Raw genomic sequence first — 27,563 nt, 5'->3', positions numbered from 1 at the left:
ATATCTACTTGTCCATGAAACTGAATGCTTCTGAATTGTATATCGTATAAAAATTATAAATACACTTGTCCCTTTTTGTGCCATGCACATATGTGACAGATTATGGCAGTGCTCTCATTAAAGTCTCTCTGAGTATTCTTGGGCTCGTGTTATATCATGGTTTGGATTCTAACAAGGATGCATTTTGCTACCTTTCTGCAGAGCTACTATCAGGGACTGGAAGTAGGCAGCAAGCAATATCTCCAGTATTGGGATGCCCTGCGAGACTGTGCACATCTACAAACTTACATTTAAAAATTTTTTTTTTTACCTTTTACATTACGACTTTCTTAGAAGTTCTTGTCTAGGCACTCAAATGATCATGTGACTTACTCATCCAGAATTAATACTTGACATAAAGAACTATGTAGATAATTATTGTAATGGTACATATAGTTTCAGTCCTGAAAAGGTTTAGTGCTTCATGCAGATCAAGGCACTTCACCAGAGAGCACATTGAGTTCCCTTTTGCCAATCAAGAGCACCCAGTGAATTGCTGAGTTTATAATTTACTCTAGTGTAGATTAATTTAGGCCTCCGTTTTACTGCACTGATAGAGAGTGTTGATATCAAAACACAACAAGCTTTTAACAATCCCAGTGGATAGGACTTAAAACTAAGAAGTAATAGGGTATCTTTGGGATGATCTATCAACTCCTTATGTTTAGGACCAGGTGACACTTCAGTTGACGGTGTCCACTACATTAACATTACAGAAACCCAGCCGTTTTTTTTAGCTTTAGCCATGATGGCACATTCGCTGCTCTGCGTGGCGTACTGTATTTAGGTATGGACTTGAAGCTCCGCCCACTACTCCCCCATATTTATCATTGGCTTGTGTCACTGTCCTTTGTAAATGTTGACGTCTGATTCGTTATTAGGCTGCCTAGTTCCTCTTAGTACAGCCTTGTCTGCATTTGTAACCTCCCATGAGGGCTGCCCCTTTAACTGGTGTAGTTAGACCTATGTTTTCTTTACTGTCTGTCACCCCTATTTTCTTTAATGATTTTATCCTCTTGCGCAACACAGGCGGCGTGCTGCGCTAATTACCAGAATCTTACAATATTGAAAAAATAGACTTCGGCGAGCTGCGATGAAGAAAAGAAAGTCTTGACTTGCCCAAGTCTATTTTTTTAATATTGTAAGCTTTTAATAAGCAGCGCGCCACAGGCGGTGTGCAGCACTGGTTAACAAAATCTTACAATATCAAAAAAATAGGCTTCGGCGAGCCGCGCTTTGTTCTTTTTTCTGAAACTGGCCTAGCCCTTAATGCTTTGACCTATTCATTCTTGTGTCTCGCTGATGATCTTCATGCGTACATTTGTATAAATTGTATTTGATCCTTGCAGTTAGGCATTCTGTTGTATACCTGATAGCTGTTAGCTGTCATTTCAGCACTTACTGGGACCAAGTGTCTCCAACTGTTGCTGTGGTCAGAGCTACTTCAAATATATAAAAATAAGCCTGAATTACTAATAAAGTATCCATAGTACTAAAGTGATATTAGGCAAACCATTACTGTCCCCCATACTGAAGTTATGAGTAGTGACCATGCCTGTGCGCTTCAGACCAGAATGGGACGCCGGCAGAAGTGTTGTAAAAACCTTTATTGGTTTGAAATGTCTGTACATGAGAAATGAAATACCAGTCATAGCTTCAGGGCTCCCTCTATCATCAAGGAAAGTAAGTCTCCCCAATGTAGTATCAATTAACCTTTTTCAGAAAAAGGTCTATGCAAATTAACATTTGCATATCTGTTTTTGAGAAATAACACATTTTGCAATCAAATACATGATTTTCATTTTTGGCACACACAGTTCATTGAGCGAAACAAGTCTAATTTTCTGAAAACCCACCCCCACAAACTTTGCAAAATAAAAAAAAAACAGTCTCCATTCTTGCTTAAAATGGTGATTGGTACATGTTAGAAATGGGGGTCTCTAGTTGGCAATGGCTTGCACCTTGTCCAAGTAGGCACCATTCCTTCTAGTCAGGATAAGGGAGTTACACTCGTAAAAAAAAAAACCCTGCTCACCCCCTTGGTAGCTTGGCACGGGCAGTCAGGCTTATCTTAGAGGCAGTGTGTAAAGTAGTTGCACATAACCAACAGTAATACAGTGTAAGCACAACAAAAGGACACCACACCAGTTTAGAAAAATATCCACTATTTTTATATACTGAAGACGAGACCAAAAATGATAAAAATCCACAATAGTGTACTTGGAAATCTTCAGTTATCAAAATAACCTTGAAATAAAGTTCCTTGAAGTAGATCCTGGCGTCGTGAGCAAACCAATCCAAAAAGTTCTGGCTGACCGCGGCATCGCAGGCCAACTACAGTGTCGGGAAGACCCACAAAACAGTACCTTTAGAAATGCAGAGCACCAGCGACCTCTTGTTGACCTTCTGAAAGCACGGCGTCTGCAGTCGTCTGTTCCAGAGGTCGGTGCAGGAGTCGTCAGGCCCTTGAAGTCACACGAGTTGCAGATCGAACTCCTCACTTTTGAAGTCAGGAGCGATGACGTCTGGTGCTGCGGTGCGAAGTGCGTTGTGCAGTGCCCTCAGGTCACGGTGTGAGTGGCGGCGTCGGGTAGCGTCGGTGAGACGAGGGTCGGGATGCGAAGTGATGCAGTTCTTGTCACGGTGCAGGCAGGTCACGGTGCAAGCAGCAGTGTCATCGTTGCTGAAGCGCTGTCGTCCGCTGAGGAATTGGAGTCTTTGGCGCCAGCATCGGTAGGCCAATGCTGCGGTGCAGGATGAAGGCGGTGCTTCGTGTAACTTTACAAGCGGTGCCCTCGAACCACAGTGCGAGCAGCAGCATCGATTTCGCTGTGAAGCTTCGTCGTCTGGGATACCAAAGCGGCGTTGTGAAGCGAGGCGGTGCAGAGTGCGGTGCCCACAGGTTGCGGTGCGAGCAGCGGCTCAGTGGCGGCGTCCGGTGGCGTCGTCGGTAAGACCAGGGTCGTGTTGCAGCGATGCCCTCTGTGGTGCCTTCAGGACACGGAGTCGGCAGCGTCGTCGTAGATGGCGTCTGGTTACTTTTCTTCTGTTGCAGCACAAAACACACAGTCCCCAGTGCTGAGAGCAGAAGAACTTGAAGTCTTTGCTGAGACGTCTTGAACAGGGGGCAAGCTCTACTCAAGCCCTTGGAGATAGAAAGAAGTTGTAGAAAATCAGGCCAGTCCTTTCACTGCCCAAGACAGAAACAACCACTGCAGGCCAACACAGCAAAGCACTCTGCAAAGTGGTAGTTCCTCCTCACAGCTTCTCCAGCTCTTCTTCTTGGCAGTCTCCTTGGTTAAAAGAGTTCTAAAGTTTTGGGGTCTGGGCCTCAGTATTTATACCCAAAAGTTCCTTTGTTCTCTCAGACAGAGTGTGTCTGTACTTAGTCCAAACCAGTTTGGTCCTCTCTGGCCCAGCTTCCCAACAGGAGGCGGAGACAGCCTTCTCTAAGGCAGACCGGGCCTATTTAGGTGAAAGGGAAATCTCCTCCCACCACTCTAAATGCAGACTGGCCCTATTCAGGTGCTAGTGACAACTCCTCCCACTACTCTGAATGCAGCCCAGGTCTATTCAGCCCACCCCTGACCCATCTAGATTTTGGAGCCACTGCTCCTCCCCAGCCCGAGTCACTCAAAAGGCAGACAGTCAATACACATCCTAGCAGAACCACACAGGATGGCTAAGCAAGAAAATACCTACTTTCTAAAAGTGGTGTTTTCAAACACAGAATGTAAAAGTAACATTTACTTAAAGATGCATCTTTAGATTCTGAGTTCAGGCATACTAAACTTTACTTTATCTGGTCCCAATGGTAAGTTATATTTATAAGATGTTATAAATTAACTTCAATGCTTTCCTATGTGCCAGATAGTGAAAAACGAAATTGGCAGTGATTCACTATCAGGACATGCCACACACACACACACCAGGGCATGGCCTACGTTTCTCATACACTGCACCCTGCCCACAGGGGTACCTTAGTGTTGACTCACATGTAAGAAAAGTGAAGGTTAGGGTCTGGCAAGTGGGTGCACTTGTCAAGTCGACATGGCAATGCCAGACTGCGCACAGGCTCTGCGCAGTCTGGCAGGCCAGAGTTACATTTCTTGGCTAATTCTGTGGGTGGCACAACCAGTGCTGCAAGCTCACTAGTGCAAACACAACAGGTGATGGACCGAATGTGGATCAATGTCACACACTCACCCCAGTCCAAAGATCTGGGCCCAAATCCATCGTTTTTTTGCACTCCACACCACCCTGGGTTAGACAATGGCGATATGCAAATCAGCTCTGACCCTGTGCCCCATGGGAACAGTCCAGTCCGAACTACAAAAGCCATGTCCTTCCCAGAACGGAATCAAGCATCCGAGGACCGGACCGGTTTCGAGGTAACACCTCTCATCAGCCCGGCTAGCTTGACTCCAGTGGTGTGGAGTGCCAGGGACCCACGTCTGGGCATCCCCAGCCCACTAGTAGCATTTGATTTACAGGCCCTGGCACAGTAAATCAAATATGCCAATTATGGAAACACCAATCCAAAACACAATTTACACAGAGAGCATATGCACTTTTGCACTGAATAGCAGTGGTAAAGTGCCCAAAGTCCTAAAACCAACTACAGCAGGTCAGGAAGAAATAGGAGAAAGAAGCAAAAAGTTTGGGGATGACCCTGAAAAAAGGGCAATTTCCAACAGTATATATATCCACAAGTTCCCATAACTTTTATCTGGCCTTTTCAAGTGCAGCACTTGATTCCTTTTCTTCCTTCTGTGCCCTAGGGAGCCTGATATAAAATCAATCTCTCCAGCGTTGGAAGTGCTCTCGCCTCTTCGTTTCCTACCTTGGCCTTCGTAAGAAGACATGAATATTGAGGCTGTGTTATACCACAATTGAATTGACTCTTTGCTCAGTGTAATTGCTCTTCTGCAACATCTAATCTTAATAGAACTAAACGTTCCCCACCATAGTATAGTAAGGAGCTCACTTCTACCAAATACGACAGAAAGGATGTGGAGTCATGATTGTAGCTCATTTGTTAAATCTACAGGTGTGCTGACCAGAAAGGCCTGTTAAATCCAGAACAGACACTTTTTTGCTCAGTCACAGTGGCAAAGTAAGCTGAGCCACATTCATAATTAATAGTTATTCAGACTTTTAATAACTTGTAGTATTTTCTCATGGAATTTTTCTCAGATAAGATTGAAAAGTTTTGTCTCACCTTGACTACTCCCAGGTTCTGAATTCTCATCAGTTTCTGCAATCTCTCTCCTTTCTGATGTAACTGCTCATTCCTCACCTTTACAATATTCCCAGTCAGCAGACTGGATGCAGACATTTTGCATGCAGTATCTCGTGTGGCGCCATATGGTTTTACATCGACCTTACACTGCCTGGAGTGAAGAAGTAGAGCAGCATGTAGAAACGTTGATGTCCATTCCTTTTCTTTCTGTTCCATCAACGCAGAACCAGAGTTTCACTCCCAACTTGTCGTTCTTCTGAAACACTGGCTGAAACTTTTTGGGACAGTGTGTCTGCAAAATTGTCCCCCCTAAAAATGAAATGTTTCAAGCCATGCCATGACAGCAGGAGGCTGAAGTTAGTTTTGGACCCCCATCAAGGTATGAGTATGGTACCTGGAATCTCACAACTCTCATGTGAAAAGTGTGCTTTGATGAACCCGAAAGCAATTGAAGAATGGAAAGGGAAACAAAAACAAGAAGCATTCAACAATGGTCAAACCCCTGCGAGCTGCTCCTGCTCAGGTTCACAAAGCTGGTCCTGCTCAATGTAAGCCAAAAGTGCAAGTAGGGCAAGTTGTATTGGACCCCTCCTTTCACCACTTTTTGTCAGGCCAGACACGGTACAGCCTGCACTTCAAATGCTCTTTGTGCCTAAGAAATCTGCGCCTGTTACACAGTTGATCCCTGTTTTTTTTCGGAGTACAAGGGACATGCCTCCTGAAAAACTACTGAGTTTAAACCCTCCAAGGACTGCCATAAACAGATGTCGGTGACAGACCCTCACAACTCTGTCACTGATGTCTGTGCTCGTGCCTCTGCCCGGATGAATCAGAAGGCCATCTGGGACTGCAAGGCCAAACTCCGTCACTGAGCATGGTTGGAAGGCCCAGCCCTGTTGAAGTTGAGAAGGTGGATGCAATCTCCCCCATATCGTTCCCGAAAGAGGTTGCGGGTAAGTCCAAGAAAAAGAAGCATAATAAGTCCAAACGTTTATCCCCTTATTCCCGCTCTCAGCAAGTAAAGTCACTTGGCTATCAGGGTACTTCAAAGTCGCTGTCCCCGACTTAAGAACTAATCCGAGCTTTAGTCCCGATCCAACCCGAGTTCCTGAATCCATCGGCAATGCTGGAGCCGATGTAGGCTTTACAGAGAGGCCGTACTGAGGGAGCATTCTATTCAGTCAGCTGCTGGGAGATATGTCCCAAATGCTACTGTGCCTCTCAACCATGTTCCGGGGTATGCCCCGAATCTGGGGCTGATGGGCACACTGACGCCTCAAGTTGCACCAAGAGGGACACTGTTTTATTGACGCTGGTGGTGACCTAGTTCGAATTCTCACCCCGCCAACCTCCTGTCCAAACTTAATCCGATTCTGATACACTTCCCCTACACTACAAATAAACAGAGATGACAATGTTTAGACAGTTCCTAGGAACATGATGAAAATCTGTTTCTGGGTTTTCAAGAGGCCAATGGCCAAGACTGATCATCAGACTTTGATCTTAACTCTCCTCCTTGCCCATCCACTCAAGACTTTGCCTTCCTCTCAGTGATTATCAGGAGAGCAGCCCAAGTACTGGACTTACAACTTCATCAGCAGATGTCAAAATAAATGTGCTTACAGAGGGCCTGCAACAGGGCAGACCATATGGGACCCGCTCCTTTATTTCAATGAGGCATTAACAGACAACCTCATGAGTACTTGGGCGAAGCCACGCTCTTGTTCTTTAGTAAATCAGTAAATAGAAGACATAGGCTGGCTCCCTGGGACCCTTCTTACCAGCTGCAGTACCCAACACCTGAGACCACATGTTACTCGCAGTCCCTGAGTATCTTTGGGCCAACCGTCAGCAGATAAATCAGGATAGCCAAGACGCGGCAAAATAGTGATCTAGTCAGGCCTGCAGTAGTAGTGTAGTTGAAACCAGAGTGATGATTCCGTGATCTGCTTGGATTCATTCTATGGGATTTTTGAGCGATGGTCAGCAATTCCTGATGGATTTTCCTTTCAATGGAGCTCATCTCTTTTGAGACAAGGCGGACTTAGCCTTGAAGTGCTTGAAGGAGAGCAAAGCAACCGTGTGTTCTCCGGTTAGTACCGCCCATGCTGCAGTAACCATTTTGCCTCTTTTGAGGTTTTGGAAGGAGACTTCAGCAAAGGCCCCAACAAACCTGCCTCAGCTAACACAGACCTCGCAGGCCTTCTGAAGCAGAGGTCGGTATGTGGCCACCAGGTCCAGATCCCTGGGGCAACTATCTAATCCCCTGTTGCCCCCCACACAAACTTCACAAAACAGTTTTCATTTATCCTCACTGCGCACTGTCACTCGGCTGGAGGTCATATAAACTTTTACCTCCATCTGTGGCAAAGCATTACGTTGGACAGATTGGTGCTCCAAATCATCCAAAACGGCTACACCCTACCCTTCATTTCCACCCTACCAAGCATACCACCTATACCAGAACAGCTTCGAAAGTACCACATGTTCATTGTCCATGGGGAAGTTCTATGACTCTTGCAGACAGGAGCCACTAAGAAGGGTACGAGCCTCATAAATCCGGACTGGCTGCTATTCCTGCTACTACCTGGACCAAAAGAAGGACAGATACCTCCGTCCCATTCTAGATCTCTAACCTCTGAATTGCTTCCTCAAGAAGGACCAGTTCAAAATGCTCACCCTGGATCAAGTTCTGCCTGCCCTTGATCCAGGAGAACTGGATAGTGGAAGTGGATTTACAAGTTTCCTATTTCACCATCTCCATCCTGCAACCCCACAGGAGCTACCAGTGTTTTATGGTAGGCCATGAGCACTTTAAGTGCTGCCCTTTCTTTAAAAGTGTCCCCTATATGTTCACGAAAGTGATGGTGGTGGTTGCTGCCTATCTTCATATGTTGGAAATATCAGTCTTTCCCTATTTCAACGAATTGTTGTTGAAGGTGGGCTTGCCCCGAACAGTCGTAAGCCACTTCAGACAACGGCCAACCTTTTGACAACTCTTGGATTTTTTATCAACGTCCCAAAGCCACACTAGACTCCTTGACAGAGGCATCCATTCATTGGAGCCATAATGGACACAGTGCTGGTCAGAGCCTTCTGTCCACATCGAGTCCAGGATTTTCGAGCTATGATCACGATGTTTCAACTCTTGACCTGTGTCTGTCTGAGATCTGAGGCTTCTTGTCCTCCTGCATCCTTGTAGTGGAGCACACCAGGTGGCACAGGTGATGGCTGCAAAGGGATTTGACATCTCAGTGGGCTCAGCACCAGGGGAACATTTCAGATTCCATCTAGTTGTTGAAGGAAACTGCAACAGATCTGCATGCTGGCTGGTTACTGAGATCATTTGTGAGAGGTGAAGATCAGAGAACTCTTATCTCTGGCGGAAACCAGCCTGCATGTCAGCTTGTTGGAGCTGGAGACAATTCGCTTGGCATTGAAGGGCTTCCAACACTCTCTAAAAGGGGAAAAGGTGCAGGTCCTCATGGACAAAACCACTGCAATGTGATACTGCAAAAAGCAAGTTAGAGTGGGGTCGTAGGTGGTGTGCCAGACAGCTCTACACCTCTGTGGAGCTCACTGGATCGTCAGGGTGTCTCCTTGATGGTACTGCACCTGGCAGGATCTTCAAACGCTAGGGTGGATGAACTCATCCGGCATTGCCTAGTGGATCACAAATGATATCTGCACTCACAGTTAGCTATGGGTGTCTTCCAGCAATAGGGAGAACTCTGCCTCAATCTCTTCGCTGTCACTCAGGACCTGTAATGTTCCAACTTTTGTGCGTTGGAGTTCCTAAGGCATTTCTCGCTTGGAGTCCCCTATCTTCTGGATTGTTGGTTGGGACTTCTATACTCTTATCTGCCTCCACCTCTCTTGCCAAACGTTTTTAAGAAAATCATGAACAACCAGGCCCAAGTTATTCAAGAGGCTCTGGCTGGCACACAAGAGTGTGGTATATTTAACTTTTGGCCATGAGCATTTGTCCTCTGACCCAGCTGCCCTTTCAAAAAGACCTCCTGTTATAGCAGCAGAGCAGGGTCCTGCACACGAGCATGGGCATCTTACAACCCCATGTTCGGAATTGAGTGGCGACAGTTGACTGCCCTTGATCTCCCTCTGAAGCAGTTTATATCATTTTGGTAGTCGGGCATTCCTCCACTGAAATATTCTATAGTGGACGCAGGGAGAATGTTTTGCTTAGTGTTCTTTTCAAAGTCTCCAACCATTACAAGTCCACCTGTCTTATGTCCCCCTAAGGCTTTGCTGTGGTAACAATCAAAGGCTATTTGTCAGCCTTATCAGCTTTTCTGTGGTTGCCTGATCAGCTATCTCTTTTTAAATCAGCTGTTTATGATGCATTTTTTGAAAGGGCTGAGCCGTATGTACCTGCAAAAACCCTTCGTAATGCCCCAGTGGGACATTAATCTTTTCCCCAGATTTCTAATGTGCACTCCATTCAATCTAATGCACAATTTTCCTCCGACATTGCTCACGTTGATAACCATGTTCTTTATTGCAATCATGTCCGCTTGTCGTAGAGAGCAAACTGCAAGCACACTCGTTCCAACAACTGTGCTCCACTTTCTTCTTGGTCAAGCTAGAGTTAAATATCAAACCAGTGTTTCTTCCAAAAGTGGTTATAACTTTCCGCAGTGGGCAGGCAGTCTGTCACCCTGCCACCTTTCTTTGCCCCTCCTCATTCATTCCAGGAGGAAGAGAGAGTTCATTGCGTAGACCCCAGGAGAGCTCCGAGTTTTTAAGCTTATTGTACCAAGGACCATCGGGTAGATCTGCTTTTTGTGGGGGTTTTCTGTGGTGAAGAATGGGAAAGCTTTTAAGAAACAAGCCATTTCTTCTTGGATTACCGCCTGTATTAAAACATGTAAAGGAAGAGCCTCGGAAAGGCTTGTGGCTGGGGTTGCCACCTAGCTTGTTTTCTACCGGCACCACCGGTATTTCAATATCATGACTGGAACAAAAACAAGCAAAATCACCTAAATCCAGTATTTTTAGCTCTTATCTGTCCATACTTTAAATAGAAAATATAAATAGAAAGCACTTCTAAATGGGTTTGAGAGCGGTGTTAACGATCCCTTACTAATAATTAAAGTAAACAAAGGCAGAAAGGTCATGTTACAAATGAATTCACACAATTTTGTTTAAAGTCCTATTTAGTATCGTATCCAGGCCTTTGCAGACTCTTAAAACAAGGACAAACGTCTGATATTTTTCTCTTGGAAAGGTGGCAAGCCTACGTGTGGCACAATCTACAAGAACCATAGTTGTCACTACACTGGTAGTGGATTCCCAGTCTTGGCTATTTGCTAGACTGGTACGTGGGAATCACTTAACACGTTCACGGTGCACTACTGCTTGGATAAGTAGGTCTGTTGAGAGTGCTACTTTGCTCGTTCAGTCCTGCAGGATTTCCTGGTCTGAGTCATTCCACAGACTCACTTCTGGGGAGGTATTTCTCTGGTATCTATTCACACGGTGAGGAATCTGTGGTTAGTATCCTTCAGAAGAACTAGTTACTTACCTTTGATAGCCCTCTTTCTGCAGATTCGTCACCGACCCACCCTTCTCTCCATTCTGCGGAAAGGACTTCTCTGGTCCAGGCTAAAGATTCTAGGTGAGATCCTCACACTGACACCATCTGATTACTGAAGGCTCAAACGTTGTTAACATATATTGGAAAGAAACTAACTTCCACATCGGAGGTGGTAATTATACTGTGGCACCTACGTCAACACCAGGGTGGGACCCAATGTGGAATTGTGCGATGGCTCCTTCCAACTCAGGAATTGCTACAGAAAATTCTTTGGGTTCAGTCTGGTGCCTGGGTACTCGCAAGGTGAGGAATCTGTGATTAGATTAGTCACCAGAAAGAGCGTTACCGAAGGAAAGTTAATTGTTTGTTGTAGACCGAATTCAATGCCAGACTCCAACCCTGAACTGGTGTTAGCCTATGTTAGACCTATGCTGCTCTATAAAATCACTAGGATGTAGGGCGCAGCCAACCATGATTGAAACTAAGTCCCAAGCTCTTCTACCCTGTCATTACTACCAGAGGCTTGATTTGGATGCAGTCCCAGGCTTACAACATGTTCCCACAATAGTGACAACAACGATGATGTGGACAAACTGCTCCTCCCTATGCTGAAAGATGACTTTTAAAAAAAAAATCTGCAGAATGCAAGTGGGTTAAGCACACCTCCAGAGACCTACTGTTGACTCCACCTGGGCCACCAGCAGAGGAAAGTGCTTCCTTCATAGTTGTGGTTCGCATCGCAGCAGAAGTCCTCGACCTGTAGCTACCTCTGTCGAAACGAAATCAAGTTTACTAACAAATCTTCTACCCTGGGCCAGACTTCATTGAGACCCTTTTGCTCTTTAATAAGGTCCTCTTATCCAAGCTTAAGGCCATTTGGATGACAAACCTCCAGTCAGTTTCCTTCCACCAGACAACACAGAGTGGACCTTGGAGACCCATCATTTCTCACTCAACACCTGAAGTTGGAAGGTCTAATGGAACATTTGTCAACCAGTAAGGTGAATCCGAACGCCTTTCTTACCACCCCGCCAGACAGATAATCCAAACACATTGACACCTTCAGGACAAAGATGCCTTTGGCTCAGGACTTCAGGCTCCCCAGGCTAGCTTTACGCTCGCTAGATGTAATTTGCCTTTGAGGAACGTGGTTTATAGAAATCTTGACAGCTGTCCTAGAGGACCTCGGGCCAATTTTCCCCTAACCAGTCTACTTCTCAAACTGCCTCACTGTTAAGAGACTCAAGTTCCGTTTGTCTTACAGCAGTGCGTCTACTCTGTAAGTGAGCACCCAAACTCAACTGTCAACAAACCCCAGCTGTTTAGTCTCAAAACTCGCACTAGAAGGTTCGAGAAACCTTCCCCCTGCTCCAAAGGAATCTTACCAGGACTTGCCAGCTTCCAAGCAAACATTTCATGGCAGGAAGGAGTTCCCACGTTCCCTCTACAGTCTTGCATGTTCCAACCTTTATCTTGTCAAAGCTCACAGAAGCCTTCCAGGGTACATTAAACAATCTCTCACAAAAAAAATCCTTGAACGTGATTAACCCAAACATCTTGCAAGCGTGGCTGTGCGCGCAGAAAAAGCTCAAGCCAAGCAGTCAGAATTCAGGGTGACATGAGGCCATGTCAAAGCCAATAGTAAGAACTTATAATACTTCCAATGTACAACACAATGCACGTTTGTGTACCACTACTTATAGCATCACATACTTCTTCTCTCAATGTAAAACACAGTGCACATTAGTGCACCACTGCTCATAATACTGCACTTCGAGACCAAAAAGTACATTCCAAACCTCACTCTCTCTCATGCTTTCAAATGCACATACAGACGTTCTGTTCTTGGCAAGTCTATTCTACTCTGTGACAGCTCCCACTGAAATACTGCAAGATTACAAGAAATAAACCTTTAAGAGAACATCGCATATGCAGGACGTCGTTCATTCAGGCTAGGATAAAATAACACACCGAAGTCAATTAAAATAATGGTAGTCCAAGGTCTTACAGGGTGTCAGGCCACAAGAGTGCCTCTAGCACTACAGGATCCGAGCTTTTCTTTTGTCTCCCAGGTAAGACCGGTTCCAGAGCGGTGGTTTTAGAAATGTAATTGGGGGAGGGGGCCCATGTGGCCCCTTTCATGGGTCAATATCGGCCCAGTGACCCTTTCCCCAGGGCCCGGGAGAAAACTGGGATGGGGGCACCCAGCCCGATTTTGTCCCCGGGACCGCATCTCCTGGGGCCCAGCCGATATTTAGGAGGGGAGGGGGTGGCTGTGTTTCCCCTCTTCTCAGGCCGAATTTGGCCTAGTAAACCCCATCCACCAAGGCCTGGCCTAAATATAAATTGGGAAGGTGCATGTGGCACCCTCTTGGGCAGATTTTGACCCTGGGGGCCCCTTCCCCAGGGCTTGACCGTCTTACTATTGTGGAAGGGCATACACAGGCCCCCTTCACTATATCTATCTATCTATCTCGATCGATCGATCGATCTATATATATATATATATATATATATATATATATATATATATATATATATATATATAATATATTCATCGTTGAGTCTGGCAATGTTTTAGATTTGAGGAATCTGTTAGGTAGAGTATCATCCAAAAAAAAAGAGCTTTACAGAAGGTAAGTAACTTCTTCAGAGCTTAATGCTAATGCTGCAGAGACAACGTCTCTGGTATTGTAACGTGGGATGCTTGGTGTGGAATAAGGGAAGTACTGTAAGGTACAGATTTGACCATTTGGATGTGTGTAGTTTCAGTTGAATGGAAGGTCTTCCCGTGGCATCTCTTCAGTTATCTGTCTGGTTTTCTTCCAGTAACTGGATGTATCCACGAAATACTTACCCTATGCAATTACTCTTGGCTGTCTTTTCACAAGCTGTAGTAGAACAATCTTGAAGTGGCAAACCAGTTATTTTAAACTTCAAACGCTTTCCCTGTCTTGCACCTGAAACATTCTACAACAATAAGGATTCCAAAATGTCCCCTTGTTTGAATGTTGTTAAAGCATTTACTCCAGTTTCTTCAAGATGCGTCTTAAGCAGACAAACTGATTGTTAATCATTTTTAGGCCACTTGAAATGGATACAAGAGAACTGTTCCATTATGCTGCCATAATTCAGCCTCAGCAAAGCTGTTTATTAATCCATAACCTTCCATTGAAACCAGTGAGCTCGTGTACTTTTGATTTAGATATAACTAGACTTTATGGAAATGGAGAATTTCTGCAATTTAATGGATTATTTAAAATGCCGCGTTGTCTAGATTAGAGAAATATGTGTAGACACATTAGGATCAGAAACTCATTAGTATCAGATTTGAAGTACATTTATTGAATGATACCAATAGGTTAGATCTCTCATCTACACTGCTGTTTTTTTTTCTTTTTCACTCGTGTGCGTTCTTACTTTTATGAGTTTGGCCAATCATTATGAAAGTTTTGGTTGTAATCTTCAAGTTTTGTGATTTGAATTCGCTAGCTGTTTAAAGCAGTCCTCTATTGTGAATACATCTGCTGGGCATATATCTATATTCAATTAAGTCAAGTGTTATTGGATATTCATACCTACTTTTGCTACCTACCGATCAGAGCAATGGGTGTCTCAGGCCTACTACCACAATGGGGTATGCCTTTCGTACCTTACTTAAGCTGGCATCTTTTTGTAAAGAAGTTGTGGTGCTGAGACGTCTTGGGGACTGTCACAAATACTACATTGACTATGCCCTACCTTCGTTTGTGCAGTACATTTATCTCTCCTCGGTGACCTCCCCAAGGTTTTGGGATTTCCAATCTTTCGTGCATGATTAAGAGTAGGGCTTTACTCCTTCTCCCTGTATTCCTTAACACGCTGTGTTGCAGAATTCCACGAGGACCGGTTCAGCAGGGCCTTGAGGAACGGATTTTCCCTCCGCCTACTGTTTCCGCAGTTTACAGCACCGTGAGTATTCCTTTGTGCTGGACATTAATCCTGTTCTAGAGATGCATGTTCCTGCGGTCTCATTTTTAAAAAAAATGTAGCAGGATGTAATTAAGTAATGTTTTCTGTCCACATAGACCTTTTATGTGCAAAATAATTTTTGTTATGTGCTGCTTTTGTTTTGATGTGCATCGAAGCCCTTACCTTGGACGTTATATTTCTACCATCTCAGGCAAAGAAAACTTTTTTTTTTCTTTTTAAGTAGAATGACTTTTCTAAAACACATATAACAGACGTGCAATCGGTGAAAGTGCCTTAAATCATACTAGTTTACTTGCCAAGTAAGCTTACTTTCGCTTTTAGTCCACCCTTGTGTGGTGATGGCATTTAGCAAGTTCTTCTTTTCCATCGAGGTCAGTCAGTCGTATTTATTATAGCCAGAGAAACAGGAGATTCATTCTCATTGGCCAAAGATGGGGGTCAATGTAAATGTAATTGAAACTGCTTTAATTTACGCTTGGCTGTACAAGCATTGAAGCAAGCAACTTTCGGAAATTCTTGGAAGGTTACTGTTGGAAAAATAAACATCAGATGGTAGTTTGAGAGCAGATTTGATAAATCTGTGTTCAAGTGATCTGCCCAGTGCACGTTAGTTTGCTATAGTGATTAGGGGCCATGTGTACAGAATTTATAATAGGTCCACAAATCGACCTACTTCATGATTATTAATGAGAGGTTACAGTTTGCGACCGATTAGGAATTGCAGCCCTCACAGGGATGGTTGGCTGCTGGGGTCTGCAATAAATGGCATATACTGAACTTGATGTGCGGACTAGCTGCGCATACAACTGGGATGCAACCTGTTTAAATTGTAAATAGCCATGACACACATTATCCTTCAAAATGTGAAAATGTCATTATTCAGTTCAACATAAATTGTTGCCAATGAAACCAATAAATCCATCACACATATGCTGAAAAATAGACAAACTAAGTTTCACTATCTTTAGTGCACCAATAAATAATACATTAGCTCATCATAGCAACATCGTTGACACTTTCCATGCTCCACTGTTATGAAGTATTCCGCTAAGGAAACAATGTGTTTCACGGTGTTTGGGTTCTTTTTTATTGCTGTTGGTCCTAAATTTCTTTCAGCTCCTTTTTTTTCCCCTGATGAAGGGCAATATAATGCCTGAAATGCATTGGACTGGGACATGGAAAGTGGCAATGATGTTATGAGTTGATATATTTTCAGCGCACTAAAGAAAGTGGAACGTACTTTCTATGAATATTTATAATGGATGCAAGTCAGGCATTATTGCAGGTTATTAAGGTAACCATAAATGTGCAATACAAAGATTAAAACACGGAAGTAAAACATTCCAGATTGATACAGTACATAAGAACAAAAAACATTGGGGCCAACAATATCACAGAAAGAGCCCAATAAACAGATTCCATCTCCATCCTGTCCCCCAGCAGATGTATCGGCCTGCACTTTAGGAAACCTTCACTCCTCTGTGCTAATGGTCAATTAAAGTGCAGATGCAGGATTAGAAAAAAAACAGCTTGTAGGATGCCAGTGACCCAAACACAATATATTTAAACAAAGAAGGTATCAACAACAGTTAAAACAGCTTTGCATTCCTACTGTTGACAGCACATTTTTAAAAGAAACGCAAATTGATGCAGTTGGAAGGAGCATCCAATGATTGCACATGTCAGTGCCTCCTATTTTCTAATGCCACGCTTCCTAATAATTGGGGGTAAAAACAGTTTGCTCAAATCGCATAGATAAAAGTTACAAAATATTTTAAAGTGTAGCAAACTCTGGGGTGAGGATTCGTAACAAAGACACAGCATGATTTTTGAGGGGTCGAATTGGCCCAAAAGGAACCCCAGGTACCAACATGCAAAGCCCAATCTAAAACCTTCTTGACTCCCATATCAGACAAGTTAAGGTGCAGAAGACTTCCATAAAGGCCAAGTACATGGAGCCCTGCTTAGCAGTGGTGTTTTTGCTAATCAGTAGGTACCAGTTCTGGGCAGTACTCCAACTCACCGAGGCCCTTGCGAAACCCATACAGTGCCTCCAGACAGAATATCAACCTCCCTAACCCAGTCTAACAGGCGATCCAGCACCACTCTCCCCCACCAACTTAACTACAGAGTCCAGCAGGGAAATCGGGCGGTTCCACTCAGGTAATTGGGGTTTACCTTTTTAAAAAATTGGAATAATAACCGCTGTCCGCCTTGAGTGTGGAAGGCCTGTTTTGCAGACTGTATTGATACCATTGCACAGAAGGAGACCTACAGGACCGGTGCAGATTTATACAGGTCCATATGAACACTGTCTGGCCCGAGGCCTTCTTAGGACTTGTTAATTACTTCCCAAAATACTCCTAAAGTAAATTCCAGTGCTATGGGGAATGTCACTGCCTCCTCGGTAGCCAAGGCGGCATATGAGGCCACATAAACTGCTGTAAAGTGGTTAACCAAGGCTTCATGACTAATAGATGTAATTGCAGGATTAGTGTGCACTCACACAGATTTAATGTTAACCACCACCGACCATAACACGCTAGTACCTTTTAGCCTACAGTCTAATTAAGAGGGCCCATGAAGACTGATACTAGTAGTGGACAGCAGGGGAAAACCAAAAATGCATCTAAATAAATCTTACTTTTCCATTTCTTTTTAACAGGTATAACTCAATTAATATCATGAGACAGACCTATTGAAAACATATTTTTAGTTTTATACTTATTAATTTTTTTAAATACAAAACTTTAGTTAATATGTATCTCGGACTCCCTATCATCAGGATTCCTACTGAACATCAAACTCATACATCCAACCAGTCCTTCACAAGTCAAGTTTATTTATTTGATTTAGTTCTCAACTGAGAACAACAAATTTTAGATAAAACATTTGTTATAACGATATAGATAAAAACGTTCAATACAAATTTAAAAAAGATTTTAAATTTGAACATATTATGACACATTCATCTGGGGGAAACTAAAATAGTGAGATCAGACTGCACAAATGTGCTATTGTATCTAAGTTGGATTGTTTTTAAGTAGCACCTTCTAGCCTCGACCAGTGTCGAATTCGGGCATACCAAAAGTACGTGCTTCAGATCTTGCACTCCACCATTGCAAAGGTCGCAAATACGGGTAGCATTTGCTTTACCTGTTCATTTAAAAGTAAGTGAATTTAAAGGAGGTAATACAAGCCGCAATAAGATTATACAACACCGAATTCCGTGCCTTAAGGTAAAATGAATATATTGGTGAACCTGTTTGTATACAATTGATTCTGCATAGAATTCATAATGGTGCAGTTTGGTACAGTGCAGAGTGTCCAATTCAAAGCTGATCCTCGGCGCCAGATGTTTCAGGAAAAGCTTCAGTTGGGCGGGAGTCCATGATTTCAAGAGTATTGTTGTGCATTTTGATAATTTAAAAACAGTAATCAGATTATGGATAAAAGTGTATTTTGTAGATTCAGAATCAAATGTCTCAATTTTGTATAAAAATCTTCAGGTGCTTTGATCGGCGTGTAAAAGATTGTAAGCCCATCTTAATGTGTTGGAGATGGCTCTGGCAAAGGAGCTTACTAAAGAAAATTCCAAACGTAGTGTTTGTGCAGAGACAGCTTGTTGGACCTTAGCCAATTTGCGGAGAATTTTCCCTACCTTAGTTTCAATTTGGTGCCACTGGGTAATTGGATTATATTCCAAAGCATAGGATAAGAAAGGGGGGATCTTGGAGATTTAAACCTGTAATAAAGGAAAAAAGTGCCTTTGCCCGGAAGAAGAATATAGTCGTAGAAGCGCCCCCACGTGAATGTTTGCTTTGTGATTCAAGTGCTGCAGGCGAGGAGAGTTTAGAAATGATTGACTAAATATTCGTCCCAGATAGATGTATTTTTACCACTTTTATCGTTTCTCCTCCCAGTGTCCAGTTGTATTTTGTGTAGGGGTTTTTCCCTCTCAGTGGGAATACTTTCGTTGTTCCTTCACAATCACATGTTAAAAAAACATTGTTCAATGTACACAATGACATTATTATATTAGTTTATATATCAGTTGAAATATATCTCAGGAATAGTCTTCATAAATATTCAATATTGAAAGTAACAATGACACAGTCCCCCTGGAATTCCTTTTGCATGTTTCCAATCCATCCCACCCTCTTGGCCATAAGGATCACAGAGAATAGGCAGCCCTGGGAATCGGAGTTCCCTTTGATCCAGTGTGCAATTAAGATGATCATAAAATGAGGGGGATTCCATTGGCTCAGATCTAATTAGATCAACAGATTTGTTTGAGGGTAGGCCCTCTTTTTCATGTCTTTTGTGACTGAGGAGTTCGATTGACTAGCTTAATAGAAGGGGAGGAAGCACATTTGTCAGGCTGCGTTCTGTCCACATGCTTCTGGCCAGCAGGAATAACAATAGTTATACAATCTGATTGCAATAAGCCTAAGGAAAGCCTTCTCTCAGTAAAGAGGATTCCTTTATCTAATGCACCCACAGTCTTTTTGATATACTCTTAAAGAGTGTCGAAGTTCTTGGCAGCAGCCCCATCCAAGTTAGAGCCAAGCTTGCGTATAGCCATCTGTGATAATAAAAAAAACAGCAATAAACACAACCAGCATTTGCAATGCAATAGGTCTCGCATTTACTAGAGTTTGAGGAATTGGCATTGTAAATGACAACGCCTTTTATTTACTTGAAGCAAATCCATTTTTGTGGGAAATGAAGCTAATGGGAAGAGAGGAGAGGATGCGAGGTGTAAAACTGTGCACTGGTTCAGGCGAGGAGATGCTAGAGAGGAGGGTTGGACTTGGAGGTACAGGATAAGGGCGAGAAGCGACAGTGGGCAGGAAGCAAATAAGGGTGAGCACATCACAGCGGGAAGTGGGGAGGAAGTACACATGGGTGAGCATATGACGTCGGAAAGTGGGGAGAAAGTACACATGGGTGAGCACATGACGGAGAAAAGTGGGAGGAAGCACACAGGGTGAGCACATCACGGAGGGAAGTGGGTAGGAAGCACACAAGTGTAAGCACATCACGGAGGTAAGTGGGTATGAAGCACATATGGATGAGCACATCATGGAGGGAAGTGGGTATGAAGCAAACAAGGGTGAGCACATCACGGAGGGAAGTGGGGAGGAAGCAAACAAGGGTGAGCACCATCACGGAGGGAAGTGGAGAGAAAGCACACAGGGTGAGCACATGACGGAGGGAAGTGGGGAGGAAGCACACATGGGTAAGCACATCACGGAGGAAAGTGGGAGGAAGCACACAGGGTGAGCACATCACTGAGGAAAACGGGATGCATTTAAAAAAAAAAAAAGAAACCTTATCGTTACATTTTTTAAGGGGAGGCAGGGGTCCCTGGGACCACTGCATGCCCTTAAAAAATATTTCTCCTTGTGTTTGCAAAGAAGGAGGAGGCCCCATAGGGGCCGCATTACCACCCTCTTGAAGAGGGTGGTAATTTGCGAGAGTTTTGAGACCGCAATTGCTGTCGCAAAACCTTTGTACATGGGGTTGCACTCGCTATTACTACCATCATCCAGGGCGCCACATTTCTCTGTGCCCATGGTGCTTTCTTAGCAAAGCAAGGCAGTGCACCTCTCTAGCCAAGCGCCTGTTAAACTAGAAGGGATCGATCCTCTTAGACCAGGGGTGGTAGGTTAGCATACTTATCTAGTCATAGGCTTCAGGGCAAAGTACCCCTCACATCAGAGCCTGCAAGCCTGGGTACCTCCAGACTAGAGTATGCAAGGCTGGGTACCTCGCATGCCAGCAGCAGGTGGTGATGGTACCTTGTTGATCCGAGCCTGCACGGCTGGGTACTCCTCAAACCAGCTGCCTGTGGTGAGGCTGAGCACCTCTTCTTCCAGAGCGTGCAATGCTGGGCACCTCTCCTTCCTGGGTGTGCAAGGCTGGGTACCACGCAGACCAGTGTGTGCAGGGCTGGGTCCCTCATATACCAGGTTCCATCCAGGTACGTTTTAATCCAGCAGATGCTGGCGATGGTGCCACTCGGGCCAGATGGTGCAGAGGAAGCTGGCTTGCAGTGTCAGGCCAGAGCTCCACCATGGCAGAGGCCCTGATCTTAAAGGGTGGAGGGCCGAGGACACCCTGACCCTAGAGTGCGACCACAGGACTTCTACAGGCAGAGGATGCCTAGGGAAGGGTCTCTTAATCCACAGGATGGAGCAAGGGAAGCCCCCTGATGCAGAAAGGCGCCCCTCCCTTGTGAGTACAGTATTCTCTGGGAGAGCCATGAGCAGAGTACACGAGTGAGGATTGGGGCTTCTAGACGAGCTAGCATTTTGTACCAGAGGGTGACAAGCTTGTGCATCTGGGAGCACCTGATCGGGGGAGGGACATTCATTACAAGGCAAAGGGCTGGGTATCTACAGTTAAGGGAGTCTGTAAGTGCCTCGTATCGTCAAAGATGTGGGGCAGATTTTCTGCGTGAGAAATTGTATATTGTTAGACCGTGTGTGAGGGGGAGGATGCCCCTCCCCCAGTCCTGATAAAGGCATTGGCTCACGGCATCTGTTTATCCCCAGACAACCGCCGTATCAGATGTCCCCTGGAGGTGCAGCGGCGGTGACCGGGCTGTACAGGTATGACCGTGCCGTGCCCTGGTGCATAGGCCTGGATTGTGTAAAGGGGGTGCGGACTGGGAGCAGGGGAGAGGAACTTCAGACAGGTACTCGCACAAGGCCACGGACACAGTCAACAAGATGCCCACTACCCAGTATTCTGTACCCTGGGCAGGCAGGGTCCGTATTTACTTACCCAAACTTGGATGACAAATTAGCCTTATTTAACTAACTCCTCCCCACATTAGATCTACCTACACAGTCCTGCACTGCTGCTCCTTACAGATGTAGACGTGGTCAGTGCCTGACCATCCCACTGTACTTAGGGAGACCTGCCTATCACCTGTCCGCCCCCTGACTGTAAATGTTCAGTAACAGACCTGTAACTTCCTGTCTGTGCCCCCTCCCCCAAAGCTGTTTATCTCGCGCCTAAATATTCCATCATCAGAAGACGTGACTGTTAAGAGCCCTAAATATAGGCAAGCGTGATCTGCCAACAATACCGAAACCGCATAGCACATATCCTCCCGCGATGTCCTTCGGCCCACCACTGCACTTGGCCCCTTACCCTCCTGTACTTCAGACATGTGAATCTTCCCAGCACTTGTACGGACAGTGCAGGGACTGCATAAATGCGAACCTGTACCTTTTGTAAATATATCAAGCGGCAGTGAAAGTGATCGCGAAAGCGATCGCTATTGTAAAACGAAGACGCCCACAAGTGGTGCGCACGCGCACCACAGCAAAACATGTGGTTTCAATTATCGCGCCCGTGCCTGGGCACAATAATTGCAACCACATAACGGTCTGGTGCGCGCAATAGGCCATGGGCGGAGCAACGCGACCGCCTTTGGCCTACTGCGTGCCGTCTTACTGAAAAACACACGCAAAGCCCAATCGCGTGGCACAAAAGTAAAAGCACACCACGCACGAGCGTGTGCGATTCTAGGTCCGTCTCTGAAACCCCATTTTTCACCTTCCATATGTCACGTGCTGCGCGGGCAGTACTTGCACTGCATTGCTAGGCGCAAGACCTAAAAAGGAAAATCCAATTAATAAACATATAATTCACTTGAGCAATTGGTAAAAAAGATCCAGGGAGATGTTAAACAACAATCATAGTAAGGCAGTACAATAGCTCCATGGTTCAAGGCTAAGGTGGAGGGTTGTGGTCCAGTCAAGTCTCAGAGCACAAGGCGGGCTCATCCTTAAACCCCAGACTTATACACACATGCCCGCTACGCTTCACGGAGATCAAGAGAACTAGGAGGGGGGTAGTCACCCCATCAGTTGACTTAGTAGACTATCCGGGCAAGCACTTAAATATAATGGTTCCAAACAAGGAGAGTCTTGATGTCTTCAAATAGTGCTTGACAGTTCCTCCTCATAGAGCAAAACTCAAGGACAGCTGGCAAGCCAGGAAAGGTACAGGCAAGCAATATAAGGAAGTCCTAGCAATGTTTGAGGATCTCTCCTCTAATAATGGAGACAACCTGGCCAGAACACGAAAAGGGGTGACCCTACCCTGCCTTTTTCTGGCACAGGAAGGTTCCGCCCTTTGTCTAGTCTCAGCCCATGCTACAGGAAAAATGTGTGTGCTATATAGCCCTTTCAGGATAGCAGATGGCAGCAATTGCAGGGACCTCTTCGTCAGCTGTAAGGTAGCTGTGACTCTTAGTCCCTAATGTAGTAGGAAGGCCCCCTCTGGTGAGGGATTCAATTATTTCATTGCCAACACTTTATAATTTGGTAACCTGTTACAGAATCACAATTTGTGCTAATGTACATTTAAAAAAGTATATTTGCAGTTGCAAACGACCCCATTCTGTGATTTGGCCCGTTCCTGACTGAAGAAATGCTTCTATATACGCATGTAAGAATTTCCTTTGAAGGAAACTTGCGCTCTGTGCAATTTAGCACTTTTGTACCACACTTTCCGAGGGGGTAACATGACAGGGATTGTGTGACTGGAAGAAAATCCAGATAATGTAAAAAAGAAACAGAAATAAAAACTGTAAAAAATCTTACTCACCTGGAATTTGCAAAGACAATAGACCGGCTAACAATAATTAAAAAAGTTAGATGTATTGGTGTACCCACTTCTTCGACAGTTAAACCAGACTAGATACTTTTCGACTGCTTTTGTAGCAACATGTTCAGCAATTGCTTTTCAGGGATAAAGTGAGTGGAATTCGTTGACCAGCCTAGTTGTCTTTATTGGGAATTACTTGGCACTGCGCTATGCAATAATTCACATGTGGCACTGTGCAATACAATTGCAAGTGTAGAAGAAGCAGTAGAAGGGCTGGTGGTGATTTTGAATATAGGTCTTTGCGGAGAGTAACAGTTTGCTCTTAATCATGGGAGCTTTAGTAATATTCACAATCTTTAAATATCTTTACAAAACAGCGACTCTCGGAACATGATTGTTTACCACTAGCCAGAATACATCTAGACTTTATCAACTAAAATTTCTTAGCCTCTTTAATGAACTCTTAAAAAAAAAAAAAGTGAAGTGTACTCCTAGTTCGACAATGAAACCGTTACAGCCCCCAGTTGATGTTTCTGCTTCGTGGTGCAAGAATCCTTGAACAACTGGGCCACTTACTCTTCATTGAAGCCGATTTGTTAAGCCATTTAATGCTTCATTCGACATTGGCTCTTTCTTTGTTTTATAATATATAATACCAGATTTTCTCCACACTTGGAAACGCTATACAGGTAATTTGTGCAGTTATTTTTCCATAGTATAAATCTCCCTCAGTGTAGCACAATTCTGGTTTACCCTTCAGCAGTGTATCCAGTACGTTGACATTGTCTCAGACACAAGGCAAGAAAATGCCTTTTTAAGTCTCACCTAGGCATCGCTTGCGCTGTCTCTTCGAGACATGCTGTTTCCAGGATATAGGCATTACGTAACTCCCATCTTTCTAATTGGCTCCTTTTACTGTCCTTTGTAAATGGCTGCTTTTCAATGGCTAATATGGTCAATAGTCCCTCTTATTTTTCTCTTGTAACCTCTCATGAGGACTGTCCCTCTTGCATATGCTGTTACACTTTCATGTTATTTACCATGCCTGGTGGGCACTCTTTTTTTTTTTTTTTTTGGTTGACTTTTGAGCTAACAGACTCCGCATTTGCGTTTCTCTGGTTCCTAATCAGACATGTTCACAGGGCACCTGTTCTGTGCACTTCCCTCTCTGGCTTTTGAGCGGCATTTGCATTTTTGTTTTCTAATGCTCCACAATGTTTGTTCACCCAGTCCTGGATGCATTTACATTTAATTGTTACCATCTGTATTTTTTTATAGCGTTGCCACAAGACTCCCACTCTGTGCCCCGGGCCCAATGTCCGCAATTCCCTGTTGCGACACATCCCCGTATGGGTATACTTGCAGCCAATCGCAAGCTGTCCTGCAAGCTTGAGCCTGCAGTAGGTGCACCATCAATATGTTGTTTTAGAGAACAAGCACCATATTTTATATTAGCGTTTTGAGGTTGAGCCTCTATTATTTTGCACTACTGCCCACTGCATAATTTTTTTCTCCTTATTTTGTAGCACTACTTGGAATTTGGGCAACAAATCCATAATTTGGAGGAATCTGAGCTTATATATTTTACACATACGGCCACCATTGACGGCGGATCCTAACGGAACTTTAAACTTCAAGTCCTCTTTCCATATCAGTGATTTTGGTATTTAATTGACGTCTGAAGTTTAAACAAGCTTTCTTGGCATTCCCTACATCTTGTGTGTGTACCAAGCATAGATCCATACTCCGGAGGTGATTATTACTCCTTTTTTACACATATTGCTCTCAATTGAGGTGTGCATACAATATTCAGGTTAAGTCATGCATATGTGCTCTTTCGATTGTCTTGTGTTATTCCTCCACTTCAAACAAAAAACATATTTAACCCCTTAAGTGCTGCCGTCGGCCAACGGTCGTCGCAAGCACTACCTTGCCAGTGCTGCGCACGACTGTTGGCCGACGGGCCAGCATTCTTTCTTCGAACGTTCAGCACTGGGCGCTGAACGTTCGACGCTCTTATGAGGTTAAAAAATTCATTTACTGCGCCAATAGCTCCAGCATTCACGAATGCAAGGCCTATTACATTGCAAATGCTTGTTCTCCTGTGGCTTTGGGGTTTCTCTCTGTCACATGGCGTGTATGTTCTCCTCCTGATGCGTTTAATGGGCTTGGGACTAGATGTGTCAATAGTTTTTATCCATTCTGTGCCTACGGAAAAATGTGTTCATACATATAGGTCGTCTTCCTACTTTACTGGACGCTGTGTGTATTTTTCTGGTAAACTAAGATTTGCCTGTTGATAAGGTCACACTCTTTGACACAAAGAGACTATTTTCGGGGTGGGTGTCCTTATACGGTTGTTGATCATAAGGAAAGTGGCATACCTTGAGTAGAACTGCATCAGGAGACCGTATTACCTGTTGTTACTTGTAAGTAAATGCTTAATGTAAATCCGTACAAACCCACTGTCATAAGAAACCTGGAGGTCCTTTAGGTGGTGTTTACCCGATGACATGGCTTTGTTCCATGCCTTCACCTGTCGTGCCTGGGTGGTAGCTATAGATGACTTTAACTTTTGAAGATAATACAGCAAAAAAGACACAAGGATACTCAGATTTTTCTGGCATGAACTTCTATCACGTTTGCTGTTCAACTTAAGTATCAATTGACCTAAGCCGTTTAAATTTACGATTTAAGCCCCCATTTCTTATCAATTTGTGTGTTAGTCTTTCATGCAAGCTGTTCTTTTCATCACATTTACTTGTTCTGTTTGTATTCTCTCCTTCACCCAGTAAAGGTTTGTTTTCTGTAGCATGTTCTTGGTATTCGGCTGCTTGAAATCTTTACCAGCCTATGTGCATGTAATTTAATCAGATTTGTTTAGTGTGATCAACAAATTTCATTCAGTTGCTCACATTGTTTTAATTAGAATGAAAGGGGGCAGCTCAAGTTTCCCATTTGTAATTCTCATGTGAAATAAATATTTTCCTGCTTTTATGCTGATGCTACCTTTAACTCTAAGAAGTAACATCTGTTTTAATGAATACATTTGCACCTTTCTTTGAAAGGGTTTTAGGAAACTTTTGATCCCTACAAAACCTGAAGTTTGATATTTCGTATTTGCCAAGCGCCAACAATTTCCCAAAATGCGTGCATGCTGACACCAAATTCAGGTGGAGACTTCCAATGTTTTTTTTAACTTTTCCCAGCTTAGAAAATTCACCAATTCAATAGAGTTGTCAACATTTTCCTCTGAATTGCTCTTGCCTTTTCCAAATGGAATCTGGTGTTGTCAGTATGGTATCCTTAAGACTTGTTGGCGGATAGGATTACCAAAATTGTCTCACTGCTGTTAGAGTGATACGTTTTTCCTTCAAACTTCTAGAATGTTACACTTGTGTGCTTATAAACCAGACCACGGATTACATGGTTTGAGTAGCAGATTAGTTATGGCACTGGATGGGTGTACAGTTCTCATTTTCTCAGCAATTTGTAGCAGTATATACAGAAAGATGTACCAAAAGCAATCTCAATCACAAACAGTAAAACTTTGGCAGTTGAGTTCGCTTATGTGCACAAGAGTATTTGTGTTTGTTGGTCACCAGGTCTTTGGTCTAAATCCTACATCAAAGCTGAGGGATGCATAAAAATAAAGGCTTGCATATATAAACTTTATGATAAGCTATTTGGTGCCCCCACTGAATAAACTTCCGTTAAGACTGCCACATTTAAGAAAAATGTAAATTCTGATAAAGACTTCTAGCTGCAGATTACTCACATGTTCCCTAGGCCATACCAAGCCCGACTCCGGAGTGCATATGTTGTGGCTCCGACCAAGACAGTCCTTAATATATGGGCCAAAATAGCAGTTAAAAGGGGGCTGACCGCATTTCCATCCCAATTCCATACCCGGAGTTTCACACAGGCTTGCAAAAACATATGCTTCGCGCTTGGAATGAGGGGGAGTGTTGAACGATTGGCGCCTTATCTGCGGTTGGACGTCCTTGAGTCCTTTGACGAATGCCGATCTGACTTTGCGCTATCGCACACCATCAATATATGCAACTGCGCCACTGGCTCTCCGTCCCCGAGGTGCACGCTGCGGTGACTCGCCCCTTCACCCCGTTC

General features: G+C 44.1%; 1 protein-coding gene across 28 annotated transcripts in view; it reads left to right on the top strand.

Annotated features, from left to right (window-relative positions):
- Positions 1-27,563, top strand: part of EIF4G3 (eukaryotic translation initiation factor 4 gamma 3) — a 1,432,461-nt gene that overhangs the window by 184,070 nt on the left and 1,220,828 nt on the right. For 17 of the 28 annotated variants that reach the window (XM_086921645.1, XM_086921642.1, XM_086921650.1 and 14 more), the window contains exon 2: positions 14,708-14,786. The exons of the other annotated variants lie outside the window; for them this stretch is intronic. In XM_086921645.1, the coding sequence (XP_086777771.1) occupies positions 14,708-14,786 (79 nt within the window). The remainder of the gene's footprint in view (positions 1-14,707; positions 14,787-27,563) is intronic. 28 annotated transcript variants of the gene reach the window in all.

The sequence above is a fragment of the Lissotriton vulgaris genome, chromosome 5, assembly GCF_964263255.1.
Source record: "Lissotriton vulgaris chromosome 5, aLisVul1.2, whole genome shotgun sequence".
In the NCBI taxonomy this organism is placed as follows: Eukaryota; Metazoa; Chordata; class Amphibia; order Caudata; family Salamandridae; genus Lissotriton; species Lissotriton vulgaris.
This window is presented reverse-complemented; position numbering and strand designations above follow the sequence as displayed.